This window comes from Globicephala melas, chromosome 13 (genome assembly GCF_963455315.2).
Source record: "Globicephala melas chromosome 13, mGloMel1.2, whole genome shotgun sequence".
Lineage (NCBI taxonomy): Eukaryota > Metazoa > Chordata > Mammalia > Artiodactyla > Delphinidae > Globicephala > Globicephala melas.
The window spans coordinates 88,695,769-88,722,074 of NC_083326.1; the positions used below are offsets into that span (position 1 = coordinate 88,695,769).

Here is a 26,306-nt window from a genome sequence, read left to right on the forward strand (position 1 = left end):
CCTCCAGGGGGCGCGGGACTCTGGCGGGAGCGGGGCGCGGGCCCTTTAAGGCGGAGGGAGGGAGCGGCGGCGGCGTTCATTAACATATATTAGCATGCCCCGCCCCGCCGCTGGGAGGCGGCGCAGGGCTCGGTCGGGCAGGCAGCCTGGCGCGGGCGCGGGGCGCACGGGCGCGGGGACTGCCACCGCCGCGCCGTCCGCCCTGTGAGCGCGATGCGGCGGCGCCGCGCCACCCGGGGGCCCGGCCCGCCACCTCCGTGGGCCCGGGTCCCGCCGCTGCCGCTGCTTCTGCTCGCGCTGGCCGCCCGTGGGGGCTGCGCTGCACCCGCGCCCCGAGCCGAGGACCTCAGCCTGGGAGTGGTGAGTGCGCGGCCGGGATGCAGGGCTCCCGCGGGCCGGGGAGACCCCATCGGGGCGCCTCGGTGCCTGCGGGAACTCGGACGCCCTGCACCCATTTCCTGGGCAGGAAGGCTGAGGCTGGGTCACAGTCTGAGTGTCTTACGCGCGCGCACCCGGGTCTGGGAAAGAGGCGGCGGGTCCCTCCCGGGCTCCGTGCGCTCAGAGCCCGCCGCAGTCGCCGGAGCCCGCGGAGGTTGGGGGCTCACTGGCCCCAGCCCCGTTGCCGGCTCCGTGTAGCCCCAAAGGGGCCCCTGAGGCGGGTGGGACAGCAGTCGCAGCCGCCCAGAGCAGGGCGGTCCCGAGTGCGTTCCCCGTGGGAGTGGCGGGGGGGAGGGGTGCGCGCCCACAACCGAGAAAAAGACAGGGCTGCTGAGTGTGGGCGCCCCGGAAAGTCGGTGGTTTCCGAGTTTGCTCCGTTGAGGATGTTGAAGACGTTGGGGAGCAAGGGAGCCGGCCTCCCAGCCCCCCGCTGGGCATGGATCTTGGCCCAAGTCCCTGTCTCCTTCCACCCCCAGGGTGGCCAGCCCTGCCTTGCCACCCTTGTCCCTGTCCTGAGCCTGCTGGAGTCCCCCTCCCATTCCCAGGCTGGGATGTAGCCGTCCCGCCTTCTCCTGCGCCCCTCCCTCAGTATCAGCTGTCCCACTGGCTTGGAAACCATACTGGGGGACTGCGCAGTGTCTTCTTCCCACACCCCTCCCCCTTTCAGCCCGCCAGGCTTGGAGCCTCCTCTTCGGGACCTGGAAGATTTAGATCAGACTTTATGGGTCTCGCCACCCCCGGGCCCCGGGAGGCCAGGCGAGGGCGAGAGCAGGGCGGTGGATGAAGCAGATTCCTTCTGAGGCTTCCGCCCCAGCAGTTGCCCTCACTTGCACAGATGAAGGGACAGGGCCGGGGACCTTGCTCCCTGCCTCTGCCCCCGGCCCACGGCAGTCTCCTAAAGGGGTGCCGATAAGGCTCCTCTCCCAGGCCAGTGGCATTCTCGAGCTCCGGGTGGCTTTCAGGCCAGTGCAGGCGTTTGGGCGGCATCCGCAGCCCCGTGGTTGGCAGGACTCGGCCACCCCCGCCCAGCTGCCGCAACCCCTGCAGCCGCCTGCGGGGGAACGACCACGGTCCCTGCTGTCTGCATCCAGACGCCAGAGGGTCCCCAGCGCCGCTTCCTCCCAGCCAAACTGCTCTGAAATCGGGGTGCCTTTGCCCACCTCCTCCGGGCCCTGGGGTGTCTGAGGGCATCAAGTCTCTAGGTCTAGGCTGGGTGGTAGTAGAACCAGGCTCCCACCTTCCAGCTGTGAGGGGCCCCACGGGAGGGTTCCTGGGGGTCGGGCCCGCACGCTCAGGGCGTGGAGCTCCTAGCCCAGCCAAGTGCGTGTGTCTCGCCCAGGGCTGTTCTGAAGTTTCTCGCCGCCCACCCAGAGGAAGCGGGTCAGGTGCACACTCCGGCTCCTGGCTTGCACCGCCATGCCTCCGCCTCTCCCTGCTCCCCTGGGTTCCCCGGCAACGGGGCACTGGGCAGGGGACGTGGCTCCCCAGCCTGGAGCCCCAGAGACAGCAGGGCCCTGGTATACGACCCGGCGCATAAAGAGCAGAGGATGCTGCCCTTGCCCAGAGAGACCCCCGCCCCCCCCAGGGAAGGCCAGGACCCCTCCAGCCTGAGTGAGAGAAACCTTCCTGCCTCCTGCCCCCGACTTGCGGGCCGAGGGCGGCCTCTGGTGGCCTTCGGGGGAATGACACCTCAGCGCATCAGACCCGGAGGTGCCGGAAGGCTGGGAGTACCAGCAGGGATTTGCGGGGAGGAGGGAGGACTCCCCTCCACCCAGCTCTGCACGCTGCCCCCAGGGGCCCACTGACTGGATATTCAGATCTAGGGCTGCCAGTGAGGAGAAGGGCCCCTTTGTAAGTGTGACCCAGCTTCTGCCAGACAGAGCCGTGCCCAGCGGGTCTCTTGTGCGCTGGCTGTCCCCGGGAGGGGGCTCCCCAGCCCAGCCCGCCCGAGCCTCAGAGGAGAACAAAGCACCGGATTGAGGCCTGACGCGCCGGTCCAACGGTGGGCTTTCAGGCCTCGGCGAGCGGGACAAAAGAGCCCCGTGCCCTCCTGGGGTTGTCGACTGAGCCGCAAGTCCTTCTGGGCCCGTTTTCATTATTTTATTTCTGAGTAGGTAGTACCCACAGCAGAATATTCAGACCATGCAGAAGGGTCTGCAGGGGCCGTTGTCTCCCTCGTTTCCTGAGGATCCTTCCAGAGGTTGTCTGGGCACGTAAAAGGGCATGGGGACCTCGGTCCCTTATTTCTACGGATGACAACCTGCTGCCCACTGCCGCGCGCCCTGCGGTTTTCACTTCCCAGTCTATCCTGGAGAACGGTCCGTGTTGGAACGTCTCGGTCCTCCTGGTTCTTTCTTTCCACCCGTCGCATTTCACTGCACGGATGTCACGTCCATTAGCCAGACCCCCGCACGGACGGGCAGACTGTTCCTAATAGTTCGCCATAGCCAGGAGCTGCCAGGACGCCCGCTTACTGCGACGTGAGTATGTGAGGGACCCATGCTGGGGGAGCCCAGGTGACAGGTATGCACGTAACGTATCGTATGTTGGCAGATTCGCCACCGTCCTCTAAAGTTTGTTCTCAGGTTTCTATCCCAGCAACAAAGTCTGTGAGCTCTTGTGCCTTGTACCACGCGTGCTGGCAGGTCTTTTGATGTCTGACACCCAGACGGTGACAGTGGCTTGTGGCTGAGAGTATGTGAGGGTGGCCGGGAGTAGCGGCCCAGGGGGCTGGGCAGGGGCTGGAGCTCCTGTGAGCACGTATCCGCCTCCAGGGGGTAGGGAGGGGGGTGGCGGGGGTGACCATCACCGTGGCCTCAGCCAGTCGCCTCTGGGTCCCCAGCAAGCGTCTGGCACCTCGGTGCACTCAGGACCCGTATCAGACCTGGCTTGGGGCCGGGAACACCCTCTCGGCTGCAGTCAGGGAACCCAACCGAGGGGACCAGGGATGGTGTCACTGAGCCGCCCAGAGGGGAGCCTCGCCTCCAGGTTCCCCTCCCAGAGCTTAGGACCCAACTGGGCCCCTTCCCGACCCTGGAGGCACGTTGTCAACAAGTGAGTCGTTTCCCAGACACTCATGGCCTAGGGCGTCTGGATGACTGAGAAGTCTTTGTGGTGCTTTCGGGGGCCTGTGGCGTGGGCGGGACCGCCCTGGCCGCCTGTGGTCTGAGCCCCGGGACTGTGGAAGCTGACTAAACAGGCTGGCAAGCAGCCTGGCAGCTGAGGAAATGTCGTTGCTCTTTCAAGGGGCTCCGGGGCCAGCCTCTGCTCACAGCCTGCGATCTGAGCGTTGGGCCTCAGTCTCCTCGTCTGTAAAGTGGGGCCATGAGAGCAGGGCAGTGGGGACGTTCCCTGGGTGATGCCCCTGAATCTCTCACCACAGCGTCTGCAGGCAGTAAGCTGCCTTCGTGTTCTGAGGAGGGGGTGTGGGAACAGGGACAAGGGCTTGAGGGCTCACCAGGGTCCTCCCTGATGCAGTGCCTTCCTGGGGGTTTCCGAGGGTGCTTTGCATGCATGTGGTTTTTGCCTCTCGGTTAATGGTGGCTCGGAGCTTCCAGTGAGATGCTCTGGGTGCAGGGCCTCTGCTGAGCACGGGAGGGGTGACGGGTGCATCTGTCACACGCTAGCCGACAGCCTGCTGTGTCCCTCCCAGGCACTGTCCAGCTCTCAGGAGGGATGGATAGTGGCCTGGGCAGGATGCGGGACCCGCCTGCCCACTCCTCCATCCTCTCTTCCCTCTGTACCCCAGTCCTACCAGTTCCTTTCTGCTCCCTGAACTTCCAAGGCTGGTTCCTGCCCCAGGGCCTTTGCACAAGCTGTTCCCACTGCCATGAATTCTCACCTCGGCTCATCATCTGGCCAGCTCCTTCTCATCCTTCAGGTGCCACCCCCTCGAGCACCCATTTAAGGAGCCCCTCCACCCTGTCTCACTTCCCCTCATAGCACAGCGGTCCTGGGAATAGGCCCTGAAGCCAGATAGCCTGGGTTCCCCTCCCAGCTCTGCACTGTCTGGCTGTGTGACCGTGGGCAAGTGTCCTGACCTCTCTGCACCTGTTTCCTCATCTGTAAGATGGTCATAATAATAGCGCCCACCTGTAAGATCATTTCAGTAGTTCTCTGTTGAGCGCCTACTGTGTGCCAAGCGGGAACTGAACCCCACAGACCCCTGTTCTCACAGCTTTCCCCTGTGGGTGCTGTGAGTAACTGAGCAGCGCTCAATAATCGTTGGCCATTAGGATCACTAATCATTTATCATCTGTGACACTTATCACGTGTTTATCTTTGGCTTTCTGTGCAAGACTGTCCCTCCTGCGTAGACAGCAGGACGGTGTCTCCCCAGACCTTCCCTGTCCCCCCGGCACCTGACACAGGGATCCCTCGGTGAGGGTGTCGGATGGACGGGTGGACCGTCAGAGGAGGTTCTGGGAGCATCCCCCTGGGGAAGATGCTGGGGCAAGGGGTCATCCCAACCGCCAGCAGCCCCTGGAGGAAGACGCACCCTGCCGGGGGGCCACCAACCCCTTTAGCTCTGGGTCTTTAGCGCCCGGACGGCCAAGCGGGTCAGACACAGACTTGAGCCAGAGCTGCGCCCTGGGACCGTGAGCCATTTCCGCAGCTGCACGTGGAGGTGATGGTGACACCGCCCCGTGGGTGCTGAGCAGTGAGTGGGTGAAGGTGCAGAGCCGGCGGCACGCAGTGGGTGCCGAAGGGCCTGTTACTGTTTGGGGGTGGGGGTGGGCGCTCTAAACCACCGCCCTCCCGCCTCCGCTCCCCCCGCGCTGTGACGCTGTCTGCACTGCCCTGGGCCTCCGTTTCCTCAACTGTGCCGTGGGGCTAACGACACCGCTCTCCATACCCGCTCCAGACGAGGCTGGCGGAATCCAGTTAGAGACGGAGGGCGAAGGGGGCGCCGACAGTTCAGCCGCCGTCCCCACTGTCCCGGCCAGACACAGGCCCCTCACGGGGCATCGGCGAGCCGACAGGCGTCCCGGGGTCCCGGTGGCTTCGCTCCGGTCCTGCTCCCACGGCCAGCGCGTGCGGCGAGCCCTCATTTCCCCCCCTGTAAGTGGGGACAGCAGTGGCCAGGCCTGGGGCTGTGGGAGGGACCTGCGGGGGCACTGCACACAGTAAGCACTTCTTGTTTACCGGCACCGGCGCCGTACAGCACGTCGCAGCGCGGCCTTCCCTCGCCCACTGGTCCACCCGTCTGTGGAAGGTTGGTTTGCTGCGCCCCCTGGGAGCCAGCACCGAGGCCGCAGGTGCCTGCACTTGATGGCTGACCTGCTGGGCCGAGGGCCGCTCAAGACGTGAACGCGGGGCCGCTCCGTGGCGGCGATGGCCCACTGGCCTCTGACTGCGGAGGTCAGGAGGGAGTTCTGTGGTGTGTGCGTTAAACATCGTTAAACATCGTTAACGCTGTGAACGAATGCACGTTGTGTCAACCAGCGATAAACGACATAGAGAAAAACAAGACCAGGCGGGGGCTGGGCAGGGCGAATGGGAAAGCCACGGCAGGGATGGTAGGTGACTGCATTTGCGGGAGGGGCCGGCGCCCCACTTCCTGCCAGTGCCTTGGGCAGGACACCCACCTCTCTGGGCCTCGGTTTCCCCATCTGCAGTAATGGCTCAGCTCACGGGGGTCCTTGCGGGGAGGAGGGTGAAAGCATGTCCTTGGCTGTTAGCGATTCTCCAAGGCGGGGCAGCCCCTGCGGGTTTGGGGCTCCCCTCGCTCCCACCCCTCCCCCCTCCCCTCAGCCTTCTGGAAAGTTCACCCTCTGCCCACACAGCCTCGTTGCCCTGGAGACACGGTAGCCGTGGTGACAGTGAAGGGAGGACCAGTGGATGAGCACAGGAGGGGGCTGGCCCAGGCGACCCACAGGCTCTGCAGGGTATTGGGGGGCAAGGGGCAGGGCCCCCACCCCAGGGGCCGTCCTCATGCGGGCACCACTGAGGTGGGTGCAGGGATCGGGGCTGCGCGGGCTCCAGGGGCAGCCGAGGCAGGGCTTTTGTCAGCCTTCGCCCCATGCAAGGACCCGGCCCTGAGGACGGGCTCTCAGCCTGGTTCCTCTGTGATGTTCCAGCGTGTACGTACTACCAGGAAAAAAAGTGAAACCCCGGCCCTTCGGGAGTTTGCTTGTCTCCCCTGAAGAGGGGAACGAGCTGGCAGGGCGAGAGGGAGAGAGAAAGAGAGAGAGAAAGGGGCTGTCCAAGACGCCCCCTCCCTCACAGGGCTCTAGGGTGACTGTTCCTTCCCAGCAGGGATGGGGGCTTCTTGTCGGGGACACTTGTGTTTCCACTGAAGGCAGAACAGGATGGCTCAGGCTGGGCTAGGGTCCCCGTGGGTTCTTCAGGCCCCCCGATCCACGCATCACCTGAGGGCCGGTGGCTGCCAGGGGCTCGTCCTGTTGTCAGACACCTCCTGAGGATTTCCCCCAGCGAGCCGTCCAGGAATCGACACAGAAGCCCACCGCCACTGGTGGGGCCACGGGGAGGAGGTGGGCCCGGGGTGTGAAGAGAAGGGACCGGCTTTGCGATGGGGGAGGGAGCTGCGCTGGGGGCAGGTGGGATGTCTGAGCCCAAGCCTGCGGGGAAAGGGGGAGGGAGCCCCTGCCTCCCGCCAGCCCCTCAGGTCTGGTCCCTTCTTGTGCTCCTTCGTGCAGCAGGGGCTGCAGGCTGCAGTGCTCAGGGCCCGGGCAGGCGCCAGCAGCTGCCGGCCGCGGTCGGAGCAGAGCTTGTCCCAGGCTGGCGCAGGCCCTCAGCTCTGCCCTTGTTCTGACCTGTAGCTGAAACCTCCTGCTTTTCAATGTTAGCAGACGTTTCCAAACCACCTGAGGTGCTCTTGAGGCCTGAAGCCCAAAGATGCGCTTGGCCTTCGGGCCAGGCTGCCCAGCACCAGCGGGCGCAGCTCCTCTGTGAGCCCCATGGAGCCCCGCGAGGGCTCAGAGCGGGGCTCTGCTACGATCAGACGCCCAGCTGTTATCCCAGCCTAGAAGGGGACAGCCGGGAGACGGGTGGTCCCCCCAGGCTGTCTCAGCCCCTGCCCACCCAAAGCAACTGGCCTGGGTGGGGAAAGGCGCTTGCCTGGGTGGACCATTACCTGGTAAGGAGAGTGGGGACAGCATCGTCACCCAGCATCATGTACGGTCTGAGGACACCCCGGAGGGATTCCTCGTGGTGCTGGGCGCCTCCAGGCTCTGTAGCTCAGTCCTGCAGTCTTAACAAAGAGCTGCAGAGTGTGTGTGTTTTCTGACTTTCCGAAAGAAAACGGCAGCATCAAAACCTTAAAGCACATGTAAAACTTTCCCCCAAGATGCGTAGCCACGAGCACACACTTTTAAATAATTTTTGTTGGAGTATAGTTGACTTACGATGTCGCGTTAGTTTCTGTTAGTACAGCAAAGTGGATACAAACACACATCTGTAACCGGGAACGCTCTCAGACACTGATGAGCCGGGGGGCTCAGTAAATCCTGTTGGCGGCTGACAGGGTGCATTTAAATGTGTTTGAAGTGATGTGAAGGGTGGTCCTCCCGAAAGAAGGGTGCTCGGGGTGGCAGAGGCCTCAACAGCACAGAGGGCAGAGCCGGGTCGGGGTGAGCCTGCCCGGCCCTCGTGCCCCCCTCGTCTGGGCACAGGATGTCACCCGTGTGTCCACCGGGAGCGCCCCTTGGTTGCTGTGCACTGTGCTGCCTGGGTCGAGGGGGGTCTCCCGGTCCCCCAGTTCTGTGCATTCTGGGGGTTCCTTCAGGAGTTGGGGAGGAGGTAACGGAACAGAGAGAACCCCAGCAAGGACTCAGTGTTTCCTGGAAAGGAGGGAATCCAGCTAGTCTGCTGCAGGTGTATGCAAATTATATGCAAATCATTGAGGACCCTCCTGGTCAGTTACATTCCCTGGGAATTCCAGGAGGATAGACCCCCTCCCACTGAGCACCCTCTGGGCCCCCTGTGGGGTCAGATCCCTGGGGCGGGGAGTCCTCAGGCAGGGGCTGCAAACTCGCAAGCTTCTGGGGGCCCTGCAGGTAGCATAAATGAATCGAAGATTTTTTACGTGTCCACCAAAAAAAAAAAAAATAGACCTGCAAGTCGGTGCATTTCTTGAAGCCTGGTCTGGGAGGGGGTGGAGCTCAGAGAATCTCCCAAACCCTGCCTTCCGCCCACCTGTGGGTCATCTGAAGCTGGCTGATGAGCCCACCCCTGGCATTGCATCCATATGGCTGAATGCTTTCTTTTTTATCCTTTAGGACATTTATTTATTTATTTATTTTGGCTGCGTTGGGTCTTTGTTGCTGCACACGGGCTTCCTCTAGTTGTAGCGAGGGGGGCTACTCTTCGCTGCAGTGCGCGGGCCTCTCACTGCAGTGGCCTCTCACTGCAGTGGCCTCTCTTGTTGCAGAGCACGGACGGGCTCTAGGTGTGCGGGCTTCAGTAGTTGCGGCACGTGGGCTCAGTAGTTGTGGCTCACAGGCTCTAGAGCGCAGGCTCAGTAGTTGTGGCTGGCGCACGGGCTTAGTTGCTCTGCGGCATGTGGGATCCTCCCGGACCGGGGCTCGAACCCGTGTCCCCTGCATCGGCAGGCGGATTCTCACCCACTGCCGCCAGGGAAGCCCGGCTGAGTGCTTTTTACGGGATTGTCACATGGCTTGGGAAGTGGGCATGAGCGCCGTGTGGCAGCTGGAGAAACAGAAGCCCCCCAGGAGGTCCCCACAGATGGCATCAGTGCCTCCCTGTCCCCTGGCCCCCCACAGATGGTAAAGGGGTTCTATGTGTGTCCGTGGTATAAAGGGTTGCCCCCCATTCCTGCTCAGAGGACCCCCACTGGGGCACTTTGCATCAGAGCTGTCCGCTGACAACACACACCTTATATGGAGGGTACCTGTGTCAGGGCTGATGTGAGCATTTCCACGTTCTAACTCTTTATATCCTCACATCCATAGGCGAGGAAACAGCCCAGAGGGGGTGTGACTTGCCTCAGTTGCACAGTGAGGAGGGGGCTGGGTGGGATTTGCACCCAGGCAGCCTCGCTCCAGAGTCTGGGCTCTTAACTACTGTGCACATGCAGCTCATAACCAGATTCCTAAAACCAGATTCTGAGCCCATTGCCCTTCTCAGCACGGGTTTCAGACCTTGGGTCCTAAACTGCTGCCTCACAAGCCAGCTCCGGGCCTGAATTGGGCGCTCACGATGTTAAATAACCTTTTAAAAATCTCACTTCCGGACGTGTCCCCTGGGCATTTTGCTGCCTCAGGAGGAGTGAGGTGGGGCAGGCTGCCATGAGCAGTCGCACAGGTTGTGCACTGCTCAAACCCACCCATCTAAGGGGCATCAAGTTTATTAAGACACTTAGGCAAGGAAGGAGCATGAGACGCCCTGTGGGCTACTGGGCAGGGGCTGGAGTGTTGATCAGGGCTAGGAGAGGCCTGCCCCTCCCCGCAGTGATGGCCCCAGGCAGGTGGCTCTTCTGTGGGGCTGAGCTCCCCCTCCACCCCTCACTGTACTCTCTGCCCGCAGGAGTGGCTGAGCAGGTTCGGCTACCTGCCCCCAGCAGACCCCGACACAGGGCAGCTGCAGACGCCAGAGGAGCTGTCCAAGGCCATCGTGGCCATGCAGCAGTTCGGAGGCCTGGAGGCCACTGGCGTCCTGGGTCAGTTCTCAGGGTGCAGTGGGAGATGGGTGAGCTGAGCCCAGTTCCTCCTAACTGCCCCCTCCAGCCTGCCCTGCTCTCCTGGGATGGAGGGAGGATTCCCGCCGCATGGGATCCCTCCGTCATCCCCTCCCCGTCCCCGGCCGTGGGCACAGCAGGGGGTGAGTGTGTACCAGCCGCACCCAGACCCCCTTTCCACACTTTCAGTGGGGTCTCAAACTCCATGCCACGGGCCAGGCAGGCCAGCTGTCGGAGTGGGGTCTGGCCACCCATGCCCCAGTTGAGTCGCCCCATTGGGGTGCTAGGCCTGTGCTGTTGAAACTGCCCGCTTTCCAAGAGAAACCAGAAATCTGGGGGGGTTATGTGAGCACCCCACTTTTTACATTTTGGCCACAAATTCCAATTTTGTAAAGACTTTTCGAAGGGCCAGCTGATCGAAACATGTCTGTCCCCGGGCCTCTCGGGAGTAGACACGTGTGTCACACACAGACCCGGTCGGGTGTGTGTCCCGTGAGATGCAGGGAATGTTGGCCGACGGTCCGAGTTGGGGCCGTGCCCCCTCCGACTGCTCAGATCCCTGCCGTACGTCAGTGAATGCTTTGAAAGCCCCCACTCCTGGCCTGTGGACGCACCCCTGGCAGGGGGGCCCGACATAGCTGGAGGCCTGGACCTTGTCCCCCCAGACCTGGTGCAGAGCGAGGGGCCGGGACTGGAGCTTGGGGCCAGCTCTCGGGGAGCTGCTGGGAATCCCCGGTTGGGGGTGCGCGTGCGCTGGGCCTGGCTCCTGACCCCCGCCCGCCCGCCCGCCCTGCAGATGAGGCCACCCTGGCACTGATGAGAACCCCGCGCTGTTCCCTCCCTGACCTCCCAGCCGCAGCCCCGGCTCGAAGGACGCGCCAGGCTCCGGCCCCGACCAAGTGGAGGAAGAGGAACCTGTCATGGAGGTGGGCAGGCGGGGCTCCACCGGGCCTGGCCTTTCCGGGGGTCTGGGCGTCGGCCAAAATGAGCACACACAGACCGGGGCTTAAGAGACAGGAATTTATCCTCTCGGTTCTGGAGGCCAGAAACCCGAGGTCCAGGGGCCACAGGTCCCTTGGAGGCTGTGAGGGAGAATCCGGCCCCGCCCCTGTCCGGGTGCCGCCAGCAGCCCTGGGCCCGTGGCTCTGATCCTTGCTTCCGTCTTCACGTGTCCTCCTTCCGCGTCTGTGTCCCCTTCTGTCTGTTGTGAGGACACTCACTGGTTTTAGGGGCCACCCTATTCCAGGATGAGCTCATCTCCATCCCAGCCCCAGTTATGTCTGCAAACCCCATTTCCAAATAAGGGCCCCGGTGCCCCCCCCCCGGCCCCGGGGCAAGCTGTTCCAGGGAGCGCACTCCAGCCTGGGGCGGGGGCACTGGGCCTGTCCCTGTGACCGACCCGGCTCTGACCCCGCCTGCCCCAGGGTCCGCACGTTCCCGCGGGACTCGCCCCTGGGCCGCGACACGGTGCGCGCGCTCATGCACTACGCGCTCAAAGTCTGGAGCGACCTCACGCCCCTGAACTTCCACGAGGTGGCCGGCAGCGCCGCCGACATCCAGATCGACTTCTCCACAGCTGACCACAACGACCGCTACCCCTTCGACGGCCCCGGCGGCGCGGTGGCCCACGCCTTCCTCCCGGGCGACCACCACACCGCAGGGGACACCCACTTTGACGATGACGAGGCCTGGACGTTCCGCTCCTCAGGTGCGTCCGGGTTGGGGTGGCCCCGGGGACCCCGCATGACCCCCAGCCCCTGACAGAGCCCACGATGGTGTAGGGAGCCACACCAGCCCCCCAGGAAGAGGAAACCGCCACGCGTCCCCTGCCTAAAGCCGTGGGCACCTGTCCAGCTCAGGACAGCTCTGCCTCCAGCCGTCTCTGCACGGGCAACCCACCTGGCGGGCCCGGGCTGGGCTCGCAGGCCTGGGACGTGACTCCGTGAGCCAGGCTTATCCTCCCCCTGGTCCAGCTCCCAAGCGGGAGTGCAAGCTTGGAAGGCCTCCGAGGCCTCGGCACGCCATCACTTCTAAGTCCCATTGGCCAAAGGAGTCACGGGCCCCTGGCTTCAAGGCGGGACGAGGGGCAGAGCCGCGGGGCACAGGCTGCAGGTGCGGGCGGGGGAGACGGGGGCCTCGTGGGGTGAGTCTATATCCCAGGCTGGGGAGCCCATCCCAGCTGGAGGAGCCAGAAGTGGCCCCGTAGAACCTGTGGGTTTTATGCCTCGATGGGAGCCCAGGCCCGTCCTGTGGGGCCTGGAGCATCTATTCAGTGCTGTGGGGTTGAGGGAGCTTACAGTGACCCCTGTAACTTGGGAGCCTGACGGCCAGCAAGGCCTGAAATATTTACCACGTGGCCCGTACAGAATAGTTTGCCAACTTTACTGTGAGGGGCACGTGGGAGGTGAGGGGGACCAAGAGACCCCCGGGGCCCGAGAGGCCCCTGTGAACTCCACAGGGCCTCCTAGGGAGCAGACAAGCCCTGAGTGACTCCATAGGACCCGTCTGTCAGGACCGGGGCCTCCTCTGTAACCAGCTTGGCGGACTCATCTCACCTCACCCCACGGGTCCCGTCCCCGTGGCCCAGCAGGAGCTGGTGGTGCCTCCCTGGGCTCACTGGCTCCTGTGTCCCCAGATGCCCACGGCATGGACCTGTTCGCAGTGGCTGTCCACGAGTTTGGCCACGCCATCGGGCTGAGCCACGTGGCGGCCACACGCTCCATCATGCAGCCGTACTACCAGGGCCCGGTGGGTGACCCGCTGCGCTACGGGCTCCCCTATGAGGACAGGGTACGCGTCTGGCAGCTGTACGGTGAGTCCCCCCCAGAGCCATCACGGGTCGCCCGGGGATGGAGACAGCGATGCCGGGGACCCCAGAGCACAGAGCCCCACGGCAGAAATGCCGGGGACCCCAGAGCACAGAGCCCCACGGCAGAAATGCCGGGGACCCCCGAGCACAGAGCCCCACGGCAGAAATGCCGGGGACCCCAGAGCACAGAGCCCCACGGCAGAAATGCCGGGGACCCCAGAGCACAGAGCCCCACGGCAGAAATGCCGGGGACCCCAGAGCACAGAGCCCCACGGCAGAAATGCCGGGGACCCCAGAGCACAGAGCCCCACGGCAGAAATGCCGGAGACCACAGAGCACAGAGCCCCACGGCAGAAATGCCGGGGACCCCAGAGCACAGAGCCCCACGAGAGGGCTGGTTCTGTCTTGTCTGCTGCGCGCTCGGCACCTGGGGCCGCCTGGCACACGCTGGCTGCCCCGCGGTGTGTGTGGAATGAATAAGCAGGTGAGTTGTGTCGCCAGGGGTCCCTAGGACCTGGGGCCCCCGCTGCCTTCTCCACGGAGCTCATCTCAGAGCCCCGGGCAAGATCCCACGTCCAATCCCCAGACGGTTTCAGGTTGTGACAGCTGACGTTGATGGTGACCCAGGGCCCATGCAAAGCACCTACATGTATTAAGTCATCCAGTCTTTACAACCTGTGAAGTAGGTACCACATCCCCACTGAGAGACGGGAGCGCTGAGCCAGGACTGACCCAGGGCCAGCTCCGGGCCCCCTTCCGCTGGGGACACATCAGGCAAGGTGGCAGAAGGAGGTCTGTCCTGGGAGCTGCGAGAGCAAGGTGGGGGTGATGAACCTCCCCCAGTCACCCCCCTTCTCCATGCTGGTCTCCCTAACCCCACGCCAGCCTGCCCCTACCCACAGTGGCCAGAGCAGTCCTCTTAAAGCCTGGGACCAGGTGCCTCACCTCGGAGGCCAGCCTCCCCTCATTCCGCATCGCAGCCTCTCCCCCCGCCTGGACCGCCCCACCCCCGCGTCGCTGTTGCCCCAGCGCTTCCCACCTTCTGACATCTGTGCACGTCCTTTGTTGAAGCACAGTTTACGATTTTTACCCTCTGAAAGCATTTGGTACATTCACAATGTTGTTCAACCGCCGTTTCTCTCCACTTCCAGAACGTTCTCATCCCGCCCCCCTTTCCCCCGCCATCCCACCTCACCCATTAGCAGTCACGTCCCATCCACTCCCCAGCCCCCGGCAAACACTCGTCCCTTTTCTGTGTCTCTGGACTTGCCTCTTCTGGACGTTTCACATAAATGGAATCGTACAATGTGTGGCCTTTTGTGTCCGGCTGCTTTCACGCAGCGTGTGTTTTCCAGGGTCCTCCCCGGCGTAGCGTGCGTCAGTAATTCATTCCTTTTGACAGCCGATCATTTTATTTATCCATTCTTCCGCTGGTGGACATTTGGGTTGTTTCCACCTTTTGGCCATTATGAATAACGCTGCTGTGCACATCCATGTACAGCTTTTTGTCTGAACACCGGTTTTCTGTTATTTGGGGTCTGTGCCCAGGAGTGGAGTTGGGGGGCGGGGGTTGTAAACCCGCCCTTAAGTCAGTGGGGCACCTGCGCCTTCCGCTCACGCATCCCGAGGCTCCGGCTCCAGGGACCGAGTCTCCCCTGCCCTGCTCACCGCCGCAGCCCGGCGCTCGGCCCGGTCAAGACGCGGTGCCACCCACCCGATGGCCCCGGCTCCGTCCTGGCGGCTCCAGGAAGGGTGGTGGGGTCTGCAGGGCCCAATGCAGCCTCCTTGTCTCCACAGGCGTGCGGGAGTCCGTGTCCCCAACGGCACAGCCAGACGCCCCAGAGCCCGAGGAGCCGCCCCTCCTGCCGGAGCCCCCCGATGATCGCGCTAGCACCCCGTAAGCCGTGGGCCCCTTGTCTCCACTCTGCGGCCAGCACGGCCCCCAGCAGCGGCTCCGGGTCCTGAGCTCGTGGGGCTTCTGGGCCAGCTGAGCCCTGAGTGACAGTTAGTTTCTTTTCTTATGGACAGACAATGGAGGGGACCCCCTGCTCACCCCAGCCCAGACCGTGCAGAGGCCTTGACTTTCAAATGTGATTTCCTCTCACCCTTCATCCCAGTCAGTCGTCGACGGCTGCGTAACAAGCAGCCCTGCCTCGTGGCATGAAACCCCCACTATATCGTGAGGCTGGTGGGTTCTGTGGGTCAGGAACTTGGACAGGGCACAGTCGGGGGTCGGGGGTCGGCTCCACGGTGTTGGGAACACCTGCTGGGGGCTGGGATCGTCTGGGGGCATCTTGCCTCAGGTCTGGTGCCTGGGCTGGGCTGACTCGAAGGCTGGGCTCAGCTGGGCGCCATCTGTGTCCCGTGCCGGAGGCTGGATTCCTGGAGTGGCTGTCCCAAGGGAGCATCCGGAGGGCTGGCAGTGCTGGAGGCCGCGCGGCAGCTGTCCGCCTTTTAAGGCCCAGCTTGGATTCGTCTAGCCCCGTGGTGAAAGCAGTCAGAGCCTGCCTACTCTCACCCCCCCATCCCCCAGTGGAACAAGTGCCACAGAATCTGCAGGGAGGCGTCCCCGTCCACCCCCCCACCTTTGCCCTCACAGCCTGGCATGCCTCCGTGCCACCTTCACGCTCACACAAAACACTAAACACAAAAATACAAACAGAAATCTATGTATTTAGGCTTCCGTGGTTTGGTTTGTTTCGAGGTTTGGTTTTCCAGACGTGGGATGTTTTCATGCTTTTCTCACTCCGCTGTATGTGGTGAATTGCCACTGAGGTCGCAGATGTTGCTGTAACTTGTGTTACTGTTGGTCTTCATTGCACTTACTTATTGAATAAGTAACACCTGCCAGCAGTGCGCGATTCCAGGGGCACAAAAAGCAACTCACAGCGAAGTCAGTCCTCGCCGGTGACCTACCAGCCCCTCCCTGGAGCAGACATTTGTGCGTGTGCGTGTCCTTCCAGAGAGATTCCACACGTGTGTAGAAAGCCCAGCGTGTAGATGTACATGCGTGAGCCCAGTGGGATGTCTCCTGTGCTGCTCCGTGCCTCAGCTCTGGCCCCAGGGCCCGTGGAGGCCTCTGTGTCTGTGAAGATGCCTGGGTCTCGGGGCTTAGCTGCACTGCGGTACGCGTGTGCCCTGCCCTGTTTCTAAGTCCTGGATCGGCGGGCATTTAAGCTCCTGACCTTTTGTCGTCACACATGACGTTGCTGTGAGTACTGTCCGTGGACAGGGCTCCAGACTCAGAATCGGGGTCCCGGCACGCACGCTCCGCGCTTCTGTAGAAAGTGCCCAGCTGGCTTCCCGACGCTTCGCTGGCAGCGTGGAGAGCGCCTGCTCGTCCAGTGCACTCGCTCAGCGATCCGTCTCGCATCCTGCACGGCGAGCGTGGGGCTGTTTCACCTGCTTTTCTCTCTTGACTAAACTGCTATGGTCGCTGGGCCTGCAGGCGGTGATGCGGGCGTGCAGGGTCCTTCGGGGATGCTTGTCCCCATGGCCTTGCCCAGCCCAGCTCCCCGGGGCAGCTCCCAGCCCGGCCCTCTCTCTGCCCCCAGGCCCGGGAAGGATGTGCCCCACAGATGCAGCGGCCACTTCGACGCGGTAGCCCAGATCCGAGGCGAGGCCTTCTTCTTCAAAGGTAACCCCCTCGGGTCCAGCGGCCGGCGGACACAGGAGCAGAGCCCACCCTGGGCCCCAGGCCGGCCACCTGCAGCCCCACCCCCTGTGTTCCCCTAGGCAAGTACTTCTGGCGGCTGACCCGGGACCGGCACCTGGTGTCGCTGCAGCCGGCACAGGTGCACCGCTTCTGGCGGGGCCTGCCGCTGCGCCTGGACAGCGTGGATGCCGTGTACGAGCGCACCAGTGACCACAAGATCGTCTTCTTCAAAGGTGGGTGCCCCCCCATCTGGGTGCCTGCCGGGCATCGCTGACCGGGGGCCGCAGCCCGCGCTCCCCAGGACCCCCAAGGCTCGCGTCCACGCAGGAGGCCAGTCCTGTGCTTTGCTCTGTGGGTCCAGAGCTCAGAGCAGAGAGTCTCACGTTCACGTGTGCACTCAGCCAGTTTGTAGTTATTGAGCACCTGCTGTGTGCTCTGCACTGTGGCAGGCCTTGCAGGCACACAGTGGGCAAGACACGAAAATCCCTGCCCTCATTCTGGGCCGGGGGACACACGATAAGCACCTGCAGGTAATGAGGGAGTTAACTTCAGGTGGACCTGCGGGACCAGCATACCAGGCGAGGGAGCTGCCAGTGCAAAGGTCCTGAGGCAGGAACAAGCTTGCTGATTGAAAGAACCTGGAAGAGGGTGATGAGGCTGGATCAGAGTGAAGGGCGACGAGGCGGGGGTGGGAAGTGCAGGTCCTCGCCAGGGGCCGCGGGAAGGAGCTGGATTTAGCCTAAGAGCAGGGGGAGACTGCTCTCCCATCTCAGTCCAGGGTGACAGGTCCACTGGAGGAGGGGTGTCACTTCACCCTCAACAGCCCTGCTCCCGGGCGGAGCTGGGGTGGTGGTTCCTGCCCTTGGGGAGCGTGCTGTCTCTTTGGGGAAAAGGCAAGGTGCCCCGCCTGCAGCAGTTCTGTGGGCGCCTCGGGGGCTGTGAGCCTTCCTCAGTCTCACGCACTGCTGTATGTACGTGCAGCTGTGTTTTGGGGGTGCAGGGTCTGTAGCTCCCCAGAGTGAAGCCACCCTGCTGCCCTGACCCAGGCTCTCCGACCTGGCCTCCCTTGTGTGGTGCCTGGGCTCGACCCCTCCACACTCACCCTGACGCGCCCCCTGACAGTGGAATCACCGTCTCCCAGGCTGGATGTCAAGGGCCGGCCACGGTCATGGTGGGGGGGCCTGTCTGGCATCTTCTAAGTAACTTGGATTATTTCTTAACATTTAAAAATCGGGAGATCCCCACGAGAAACCACAGCTCCAGACTTGAAATGTGAGACAGTGTGGGCACTTGGGGCCTCTGCGCTCGCCTGGCAGCGTCCGCTGGAGCAGGTCGGGCTGCCCTGTCGACGTCACCCCACGTGTGCCCACTCACGGCCCTTCTCGTTGTGATCGACGGGGCCCTGTCTGCAGCTGTGCCGTCGTTTCCTTCAGTTGTTGCCAGTCTCTGACAGATGATCTTTTAGAAAGTATTGTTAATTGTGGTAAAACACACACTGTAAAAGTTACCGTCTTAACCATTTATAAGTGTAGAGTTCAGGGGCACTAAGTACTTTCACGCTGTGTGCACCCGTCACCACCGTCCATCTCTAAAGCTTCTTCATCTTGTAAAGTTGAAACTGTCCCCATGAAACACTAACTCCCCATCCCCCCCCCCCAGCCCCCGGCACCCACCAGCCTGCTCTCTGTCTCCATGGACTTGCCTGCCCTGGGGACCTCATATCGCGGAAGCACACAGGACTTGTCCTTTTGCGACTGGCTTATTTCACTGAGCATCACGTCCTCAGGGTCATCCCCGGTGCGGCAGGGGTCAGAATTGCCTTCCTTTTTCAAGGCTGAGTCGTGTTCCATTGCGTGGATGGAGCACATTTTACCATCTGTCGGTGGACACTTGGCTTGCTTCCACGTCTTAGCCGTTGTGAATAAGGCTGCCGTGGACATGGGTGTACGGATAGCTCTTTGAGAACTTGCTTTCAGTTCCTTTGTGTATATACCCAGGGGTGGGGTTACTGGGTCCTGGACTATTTCTTTCTCCCACAGCAGCCGCTCCCAGTTTACATTCCCACCAGCGGTGCCCGATTCCCCCCATCCTCACCTACGCTTGCTGTTTTCGGGGGGCGGGTTTGATCGTGCCCGTCCTACTGGGTGTGAGGCGGTGTCTCGTTAGGGTTTCGACATGCATTTCCCTGATGATCAGTGGTGTTGAGCATCTTCTCGTGTGCTTACTGACCACTTGAATATCTTCCTTGGAGAAATGTCTATTCCAGTCCTTTGTCCAGCCAAAGATCTTTTTAATGTTTTGCTTCTTCTTCATTTGTATCTTCTGTTTTCATTTGTTTCTTTTTTCATTTGTTGTTTTGTTTGTTTCTTTGGCCGTGCCTTGCAGCTTGCAGGGTGAAAGCACAGAGTCCTAACCGCTAGACCGCCAGGGAATTCCCTCATTTGTTTGCGAAATAACAGGGTCGAGTTGTTGCTAAACCGGGCGGGAGTGGGGGACATGACAACACACACCCAAATTTGATCCCCACCCTCCTGCAGCGGAGCAGCTGAGGATGTGTTTCCAGAGCACAGAGTCAAGGACACCCAACAAGGGTCTTAATCACACCATTTCCAAAAGCTTTACGTGCGGATTTGAGGTTCTTGGTGATTTCTAAAGCTCTGCTTCTGTGTAATCTGACAAGGCTGCACACACGCAGGTCCGGTGGGCCTTCACCCAGCGCCCTTCCTGCTTTGCCCGTGAACGTGCTCAGCCCGCCTCACAGCAGAAGTGGACAAGGCCCCGCGGAGCGAAGTGGCTTCTCGGGGTGGGAGCGGGTAGTCTTGCCCCCTGGCTGTGACGCGGCCGCCTCATCTGGCCCCGCCTCCCCAGGCTGCTGGCACGTGTGGGACCCCTGCCGGGAGCACAGCAGGCGCTCGGTGAACCCTCCTGGGACTTACGCCATGGGCACTGCGCATCGGGGTGCCCGTCTGTGGGAGGAGCAAGGGCTGGGGCCCTCGCCCGGCGGGCTGGGCGAACCCCGGCCCACGGCTCTTTCTCTCGCCCCCAGGAGACAGATACTGGGTGTTTAAGGACAATAACGTAGAGGAAGGATACCCGCGGCCCGTCTCGGACTTCGGCCTCCCGCCGGGCGGCGTCGATGCTGCCTTCTCCTGGGCCCACAATGACAAGACTTATTTCTTTAAGGACCAGCTGTACTGGCGCTACGATGAGCACACACGGCGCATGGACCCTGGCCACCCCGCCCAGAGCCCCCCGTGGAGGGGCATCCCCAGCACGCTCGACGATGCCATGCGCTGGTCCGATGGTGAGCCGGACGCGGGGGGAAGGGCGACTCCGGGGCAGCCTCAGCCCCCACACCTGGGGAGCTGGGATCCAGCGGCAGATGCGTGCGTCTGCTCCGCCCCCCCCGCCGGCTGCAGACACCACCCGCCCCCAGAGGGGCCCCTGGGTCGCCCCTTCTGGCTCTTGTTCACCTCTCGGGGTCCTTTCCTCGCCCCCATCACCCCTCCAGCCATAGCAGCCTTGCCTCCTGCTCTCACACACACACCTCAGGGCCTTTGCACCTGCCGTGCGTCCCCCCCCGCCCAACACTTTCCCCACCGGCTTCAGGCCTCCGCCCAAACGTCATTGCAGCGCCTCCTGGCTGCAGTGAGAAGTACAGCACCCTCCCACAGGGGCAGCTCCACCCGTACGGGAAGTTTCATTTGTTCTATTTGCAAAGCCATGTCCCCAGTACCTAGAACAGCCTGGCACATAGTAGGCCCTCACTAAATAAATAGTAGGGAAAAAGCAGAGGTCATCTCATCCATCCCCCTGCCTCCAGGCGGCTCCTTGAGCTTTCCCAGGCCTGGAATGCTCTGAGTGCCCACAGATGGGCTCCCCGTAGGCTGAGACCAAGACTCTGACTCTCACCTGAGACATTCTACGTCCGTCCTTCCTACTGGCCCCGCAGCTCTCTGTATCCCGTCCTCCTGCCGTCTACACCGAATCCCGCGTGCTGCAGCGGCCGGAGCTCAGCTGCCTGCCCTCTTCTCCCCCAGGTGCCGCCTACTTCTTCCGCGGCAAGGAGTACTGGAAGGTGCTGGATGGCGAGCTGGAGGTGGCGCCCGGGTACCCGCAGCCCACGGCCCGGGACTGGCTGGTCTGCAGAGACCCGCCCGCTGACCCCGAGGGCGCAGACGGAGAGGCAGGGGCCCACGCCCGGCCGGGGCAGCGCGACCACAGCCGCTCAGAGGACGCCTACGAGGTCTGTTCCTGCACCTCCATCGCCGCCGCAGCACCGCGGGCCGCGGGCCCACTGCTGGCCGCGCTGCTGAGCCTCCTGTGGACAGCGGCCCGGGCCCCGGCGCTGTGACATTCGGCGCTGGCCTGCGACAGGACAGAAGGGGCTGCGGTCCAGAGGCACAAAGTGCAAGGACTGATGCCCGCCCCTCCAGCGCCTGAGCCAAGCGCCCCTGCAGAGTGGACCCCGCCTTGCAGATGGGGACGGCGCCGCCAGCCCCCCAGGCCGAGGCCGCCGGGTGCAGCCCCCCCCGACTCGGCAGAGGCTAGCAGAGGGCGCTGCTCCCCGGGCGCAGATGCTGAGGGAGCTCCCGCCTGGCCTGCCTGCCCTCTGCCAGCTGGGGAGATTGCGTCACGGCCCGGCCGGGCTAGGGCCGGAAGCCGTCCTTTCAGCGAGCGAGTGACTGAATCCCACAGAGACTGACCGAGGAGCCAGGGGTAGGCTGGGCTGGGGGCGTTACATCGGGTCCGCAGACCCTGGCAAGAGCAGCCCGGAGGCCCACGGGCACCCCCTCCCCGTCCCCTGCCGCAGAGCCGCCCCTGGTGCTTCCGCCCGCCCGTGGGGCTTCCTCTCCTGGTCCCAGTGGGCCTGCCGGCTGCCTTGAGCAGGACAGCCGCCTCCACGGGCGAGCCCCCAAGCTGGGGCTGTGGTGGGCTTCCCTTGTGACACGTTTCAGACAAACACGATCTCTTCCTGCTTTGTAACGGCTCAGGCTCGGCTCCCTGACGCGCTCAGGCGGTCCGAGCGTGGGCGTCCTCCGGGGCCTCTGCAGCCCTGGCCCCGGACCACCTGCACTCTGGGGTGGGGGGCCTCCAGGGAGGCCTGTGCAGTGGTCACCAACACCTTCCTGCCCAGCGCTTACTTGACGACTCCATGACCCCTGGGTCATTACACCCATTTCACAGATGGACAAACTGAGGCCCAGCTCAGGGAAACGAGCCTCCTGCCCACAGGCAGGGGTCGGGCCGGGTCAGGTGTCAGGACCTGGGGTTCTGGCACGTTCGCCCAACCCTCCCTGATGGAGGTACTGCTCCCTGATGGAGTACGTGCAGGTACTGCTCTCAGTGCGGGACGTGCAGAACGAGACAAGGTTTTAGGTGGGGCACCTGGGACGCTGTCTGCCACCCCGAATGCCCCTGAGGGCCTCCCAACAGGAAGTGCAGGGAGGTGGCTCCGTCCCATTGCTCCTTCTGCTTCTGGCTCCAAGGCCAGGATGGCAGCCACCGCTCTCCCACCCGGAGGGGCAAAGAGTGGGAGCTGTACCCCCTTCACCCGGGAGGGCGACCTTTCCCAGAAGCCCTGGCTGCCTGCCCGCTCTCACTGGCAGGGAGCGATTCATCAGTGCTTCTCCTGGGGGTGCGTGGACATGGGGGTGGGACGGTCCTTGCCCATCCCTGTCGCAGCCATAGGTAGCCCCAAAGGTAGGGTCACCTGGGTTGAGAACCTCTGGTCTAGAGGAATCAGCACCCCTCCCTGGGGCTGGGGCAGGTGAACACCTGCAGCAAAAATGGTGTCAGAAAGAGGAGAGTAGGTGATGTGAGCATCAGGCCATAAGGGGGTGCGAAGAGCCCCTGCAGGGGCCACCTTAGAGCCGGGGTTCTCCAGGCGGGGTGCCCAGCCAGCAGCATCGACATCACCCAGAGCCGGTAGAAATGCAGATTCTTGGGCCTGGCCCTGCCTGCTGATCAGAAGGCTGGGGGTGGGGCCGGCCATGTGTTACCCTCCCCCCCTTTCTGCGAGTGTGATACACGGGGAAGTTTGTGAACAGCTGCTTTCCAGGGGGCTCCGGAAAGGCCGCCTGAGCCGGGGAATGAGCTGAAACAGCGAGGAGGAGCTGGTTGTGCAGCGATCTGAGGGGAGAGGCCGGCCGGGGGCGCGGGGGGGCCGGGGCAGGGCAGGCGCACACGTCCTGGGGTGCAATGGGCCTGCCCAGCAGAAGCCCCTGCATCCTGGAGGTTTTCCAGGAGGAGAGCGGGAAGCACGAGGCCAGCCCACGTGGGGCGTGGGAGGCTGCTGGAAGGCACTGGCACTCGTTCCCTGCATCGTGGGAGTTACCACCACCCCCGCTCTAGGGTGAGGCCCAAACGTTCGCATATTCAGGAGAGAGCTCAGGCTCCCGCAGCTGCACACCTCCACCCCTGCCTGATGCCCAGGTAGCAGAGGCAGGCTCAGGGCCCATCCTGGGATGCGTGGATGCCATGGCCAGGCAGGCAGTCTCCAGGCCAGGCCACGTCCCACATCCGTGTGTCCGCCATCTGGTCCCTGGGCCCAGGAAGGGTCTCCGCCCGTCTTACCACACCAGATGGACTAAAGGTGCCTCCTGGGGGAACAGGCTACCTCTGCTCATCAAGGACGCCCCCCCCCGGGGTCCCACTTCATTCTCCAGCAGCCTGCGGGGGGGTGGGGGGGCAATCCTAGGCCCTCGTGTATTTGGGGAAACAGCTCAGATAGGGTCCCCAGGTCCCCTGGGCACACAGCCCGTGGGTCAGAGCCGGCAGTGGACCGGGTCTACAAGAACCCAGGCTCTCTCATGGTGGGTGGTGGTCTTACTCTTGTGTTAAAGCCAAAGACCATTTTATCAAACGTTCCCGCTAATTCTGTCTCACATGAAGTAAACAGTAGACACAGAAGTGGCGCCTCTCTGTGTTCAGTCCTAAAGGACAAATTAGCAGTAAAAGTAGTGGCAGCAGGAGCTGCTCCCACCAGGGGCTGCGAACCAGGGGTCTGGGCACTGAACAAACCCATGGAAACACTCGGCTTGAGCCCATCTTTTTATAAATACACGTGCTTTCACATTCTGAAATAGTCTCATATATACAGAGAAGATGCAGGTCGAGTACAAGACTTTTTTTTTTTCCTTACCTAAATTATTTGGGAGCACACTGATGACCCCGGACACTTTTCTATATATTTCCTGCAAACTAGGACTTTCTCTCAAGTCTCTGTAAAATCAAGAACTAATAGGACACATCAGACCCCACTTGGTTTCTGCATTTGTCCCAGCAACATCGTTTATTGACAGGACCCAACCCAGCATCACACTCAGCTGTCCTGAGGTTTTATGCTCCCGGAGCCTTGGATGTCCCTTGACCTCCATGACCTTGGGCCTCGTGAAGGTCACAGGCTGGCTGTCCTGTAGACTGTCCCTCAATGCCAGCGGCCTCAAGTGTCACCACGGTTCCATTCCGGTTCTGCATCTCTGGTAGTAATGTCGCAAAATGATGTTATGCTCACATACAATTTTCAATTTTAGGTGAGTATTTAAACACCTGGAGCTTTCATGTAAAATTTTGGGTTTTCAGTCAAAAGTCTCTATTTTCACCCCAAGCTGTGCTGGCTCTACTTGGAGAAGCTGTGGATCCCCCAGGGAGCCTGCAGCCATGGTGACAGACCCAGAGAGATCCCTCAGGAGGAGGTCAGAGGGTTCACACCACACCGGTGAGGGCACAGACCCCGGGTGAGGTCAGCCGTGGAGGCCCAGGTGCTGGCTGACCTCAGCATGACTGGGCCTTGCAGGGAAACACTCATGCCTGTGTGCATGGGTGTCAAGTATACAAAACGCATCTACACAGGGGACCCCTGGACCAGAAGGGCTCTGTTCTAGCTCCCATTTTACAGGTGGGAAAACTGAGGCTCTGGTCTTGGCTCAGGCTGTCATAACAAAAGCCACAGTGCGGGCTTGAACAGCAGTTATTTATTTCTCACAGTCCTGGAGGCTGGACGTCCAAGACCACGGTGATGGCAGATTGGGTTCCTGGTGAGAGCCTGCTCCGGGCTTGCAGACAGCACCTTCTGGCCATGTGTTCACATGGCAGAGAGGGCAAGTCTGGTCTCTTCTTCTTATAGGGACACTAAGCCCACCATGAGGGCCCCGTCCTCGTGACCTCCTCTCAGCTTATCACCTCCCAAGGTCTCATTTCCAAGTACCATCACGTCGGGGCTTAGAGCTTCAACATACGACCTTTGGGGGGACACAGACATTCAGCCCGTAACACACAGGGAGAGGGGCCCCCAGCACCGCAGCTGCCCCTCGCATGGGACCGAGGCCAGACCCAGATTCCAGCCACACCTCATCCCCTCCTGCCACCTTTCCAAGGAGCAAATTATGGGAGGTTAGGAGGCTCTGGGTGACTCACCCTAAAGAATAATCATGATGGTACAGTTACTGGTACTGTTCTGCACTTCACAGACACAAGAGAGGGAATGTGCTTAGTTTCATTTTCCAGAAGAGAAAACTGCGGCTCGGAGAGGAGCAGTGATTTGCTGAAGCTCGGGCACTTGGTAGGCAGGGGAGCTGGGAGTGAACCCGTGACGGTCCTGCTCTGGGGGTCCTCCTCACAGGCTGCCGTGGCCCTCCCTGGGTGGGGAGGGGGTGTGATTATGGGACAGCAGCGCGGGTGCTCCTCGTTGGAATCCCAAGGACGGTGAGCAGGTTTTCCTCCAGGGCTCTGGGGCCAGGCCAGCGCTGGGCCGGTGTCCCTCGCGACTGTGTGCCCGTGGGCCTCCCACCCCAGCTGGGCATTGGGCCCCTGCTGGCTCTGCAGCCCCTGCCCTCTCTGAGTGGACAAAGGATGACAGGACCCCAGTGCGTCCAGAGAAACGAGAGGAAACCAGAGCAGACGGACCCCAGCACAGCTGCCTGCTCCCCTGCCTCCCCGGGCACTGGGCAGCTCGAGGCTGCGGCAAGCATTCCCACCTGCCCTCCCCCGTTTCTGGGTTCTCACCCGGGCTGTCGTGGGCTGGCAGCCAGGTGGTGACCAGGGCCGCGTCTTCCTCACCCGCATGGCGGTGACGCTGGCTGTCTCTGGACCTGGGCCTGGGCTTCCTTACCCGGCGGCGGCCAGTGCCAAGGGCAGGAGTCCCAGGACGCTGAGCGGAAGCCACAGGTCACTTCTGCTGGCCTCATGCCCGCCGGCCCCCAGGGAACGGGACAGACCCCACCTCTCAGTGGGTGCCAAGTGTCAGGCCACAGTCTGAGAAACCACGTGAGATCCAAGGATTTTGCTCCTCTTGGGAAACTCAGCTGGCCACGCTGCTCCCGTTCGCATGGGAGAACCGAGGGCCTGAGCCCCCCAGACCTGCTCCTCCGCAGGCGGACAGCAGGCCACCGCGTGGCTCAGGCAGAGACCTCAGCACCCTGCTGTCACCTCCCGCCCGGCTCATCAGCCCCTCTGACCCCCAGGCAAGCCACCATCCGCTCTGCCTCTTAACTGTCCTCGGCATCCGCACTGGCCACTCTCCCATCTGTTCTCCACACAGCAACCACAGGACCCGTGAAAAGCTTCATCAGAGCAGATCCTTCTGGTCTCCAAACCCTCCCCTGGATCCCCTGGCCTTGGGAGTGAGTGTGAGGGCACAAAGCCAGTCCTTACCACGGCCTAGATCTGGCCCCTCGTCCCTGTCCTCCATCTCCCCTCCCGCCTTCGCTCCAGCCACCCTGACCCAGCCCCTCCCAGACCACAGC

General features: G+C 62.5%; 1 protein-coding gene across 2 annotated transcripts; it reads left to right on the forward strand.

Moving 5' to 3' along the window:
- Nucleotides 1-225: 225 nt before the first annotated feature.
- On the forward strand, nt 226-21,546 carry MMP17 (matrix metallopeptidase 17). 2 transcript variants are annotated; one of them, XM_030859938.2, is made up of 10 exons: nt 226-360; nt 9,946-10,078; nt 10,893-11,022; nt 11,521-11,804; nt 12,732-12,908; nt 14,703-14,802; nt 16,460-16,542; nt 16,641-16,793; nt 19,607-19,864; nt 20,601-21,546. In XM_030859938.2, exons 2-10 carry the CDS (start codon nt 10,039-10,041, stop codon nt 20,912-20,914), a joined length of 1,539 nt encoding a protein of 512 aa, XP_030715798.2. In that variant the 5' UTR covers nt 226-360; nt 9,946-10,038; the 3' UTR covers nt 20,915-21,546. The 2 variants fall into 2 exon arrangements, with proteins under 2 accessions (XP_030715798.2, XP_060166124.1); XM_060310141.1 differs by lacking the exon at nt 226-360 and adding an exon at nt 724-2,918.
- The last annotated feature ends 4,760 nt before the right edge of the window (nt 21,547-26,306 follow it).

Excerpts from the sequence above, each read along its gene's own strand:
- MMP17 (XM_030859938.2), top strand. The coding sequence starts at position 10,039 with ATGCAGCAGTTCGGAGGCCTGGAGGCCACTGGCGTCCTGG. Across the intron at positions 11,023-11,520 it reads AAGAGGAACCTGTCATGGAG|GGTCCGCACGTTCCCGCGGG; the intron begins GTGGGCAGGCGG and ends CGCCTGCCCCAG. Across the intron at positions 12,909-14,702 it reads ACGCGTCTGGCAGCTGTACG|GCGTGCGGGAGTCCGTGTCC; the intron begins GTGAGTCCCCCC and ends TTGTCTCCACAG.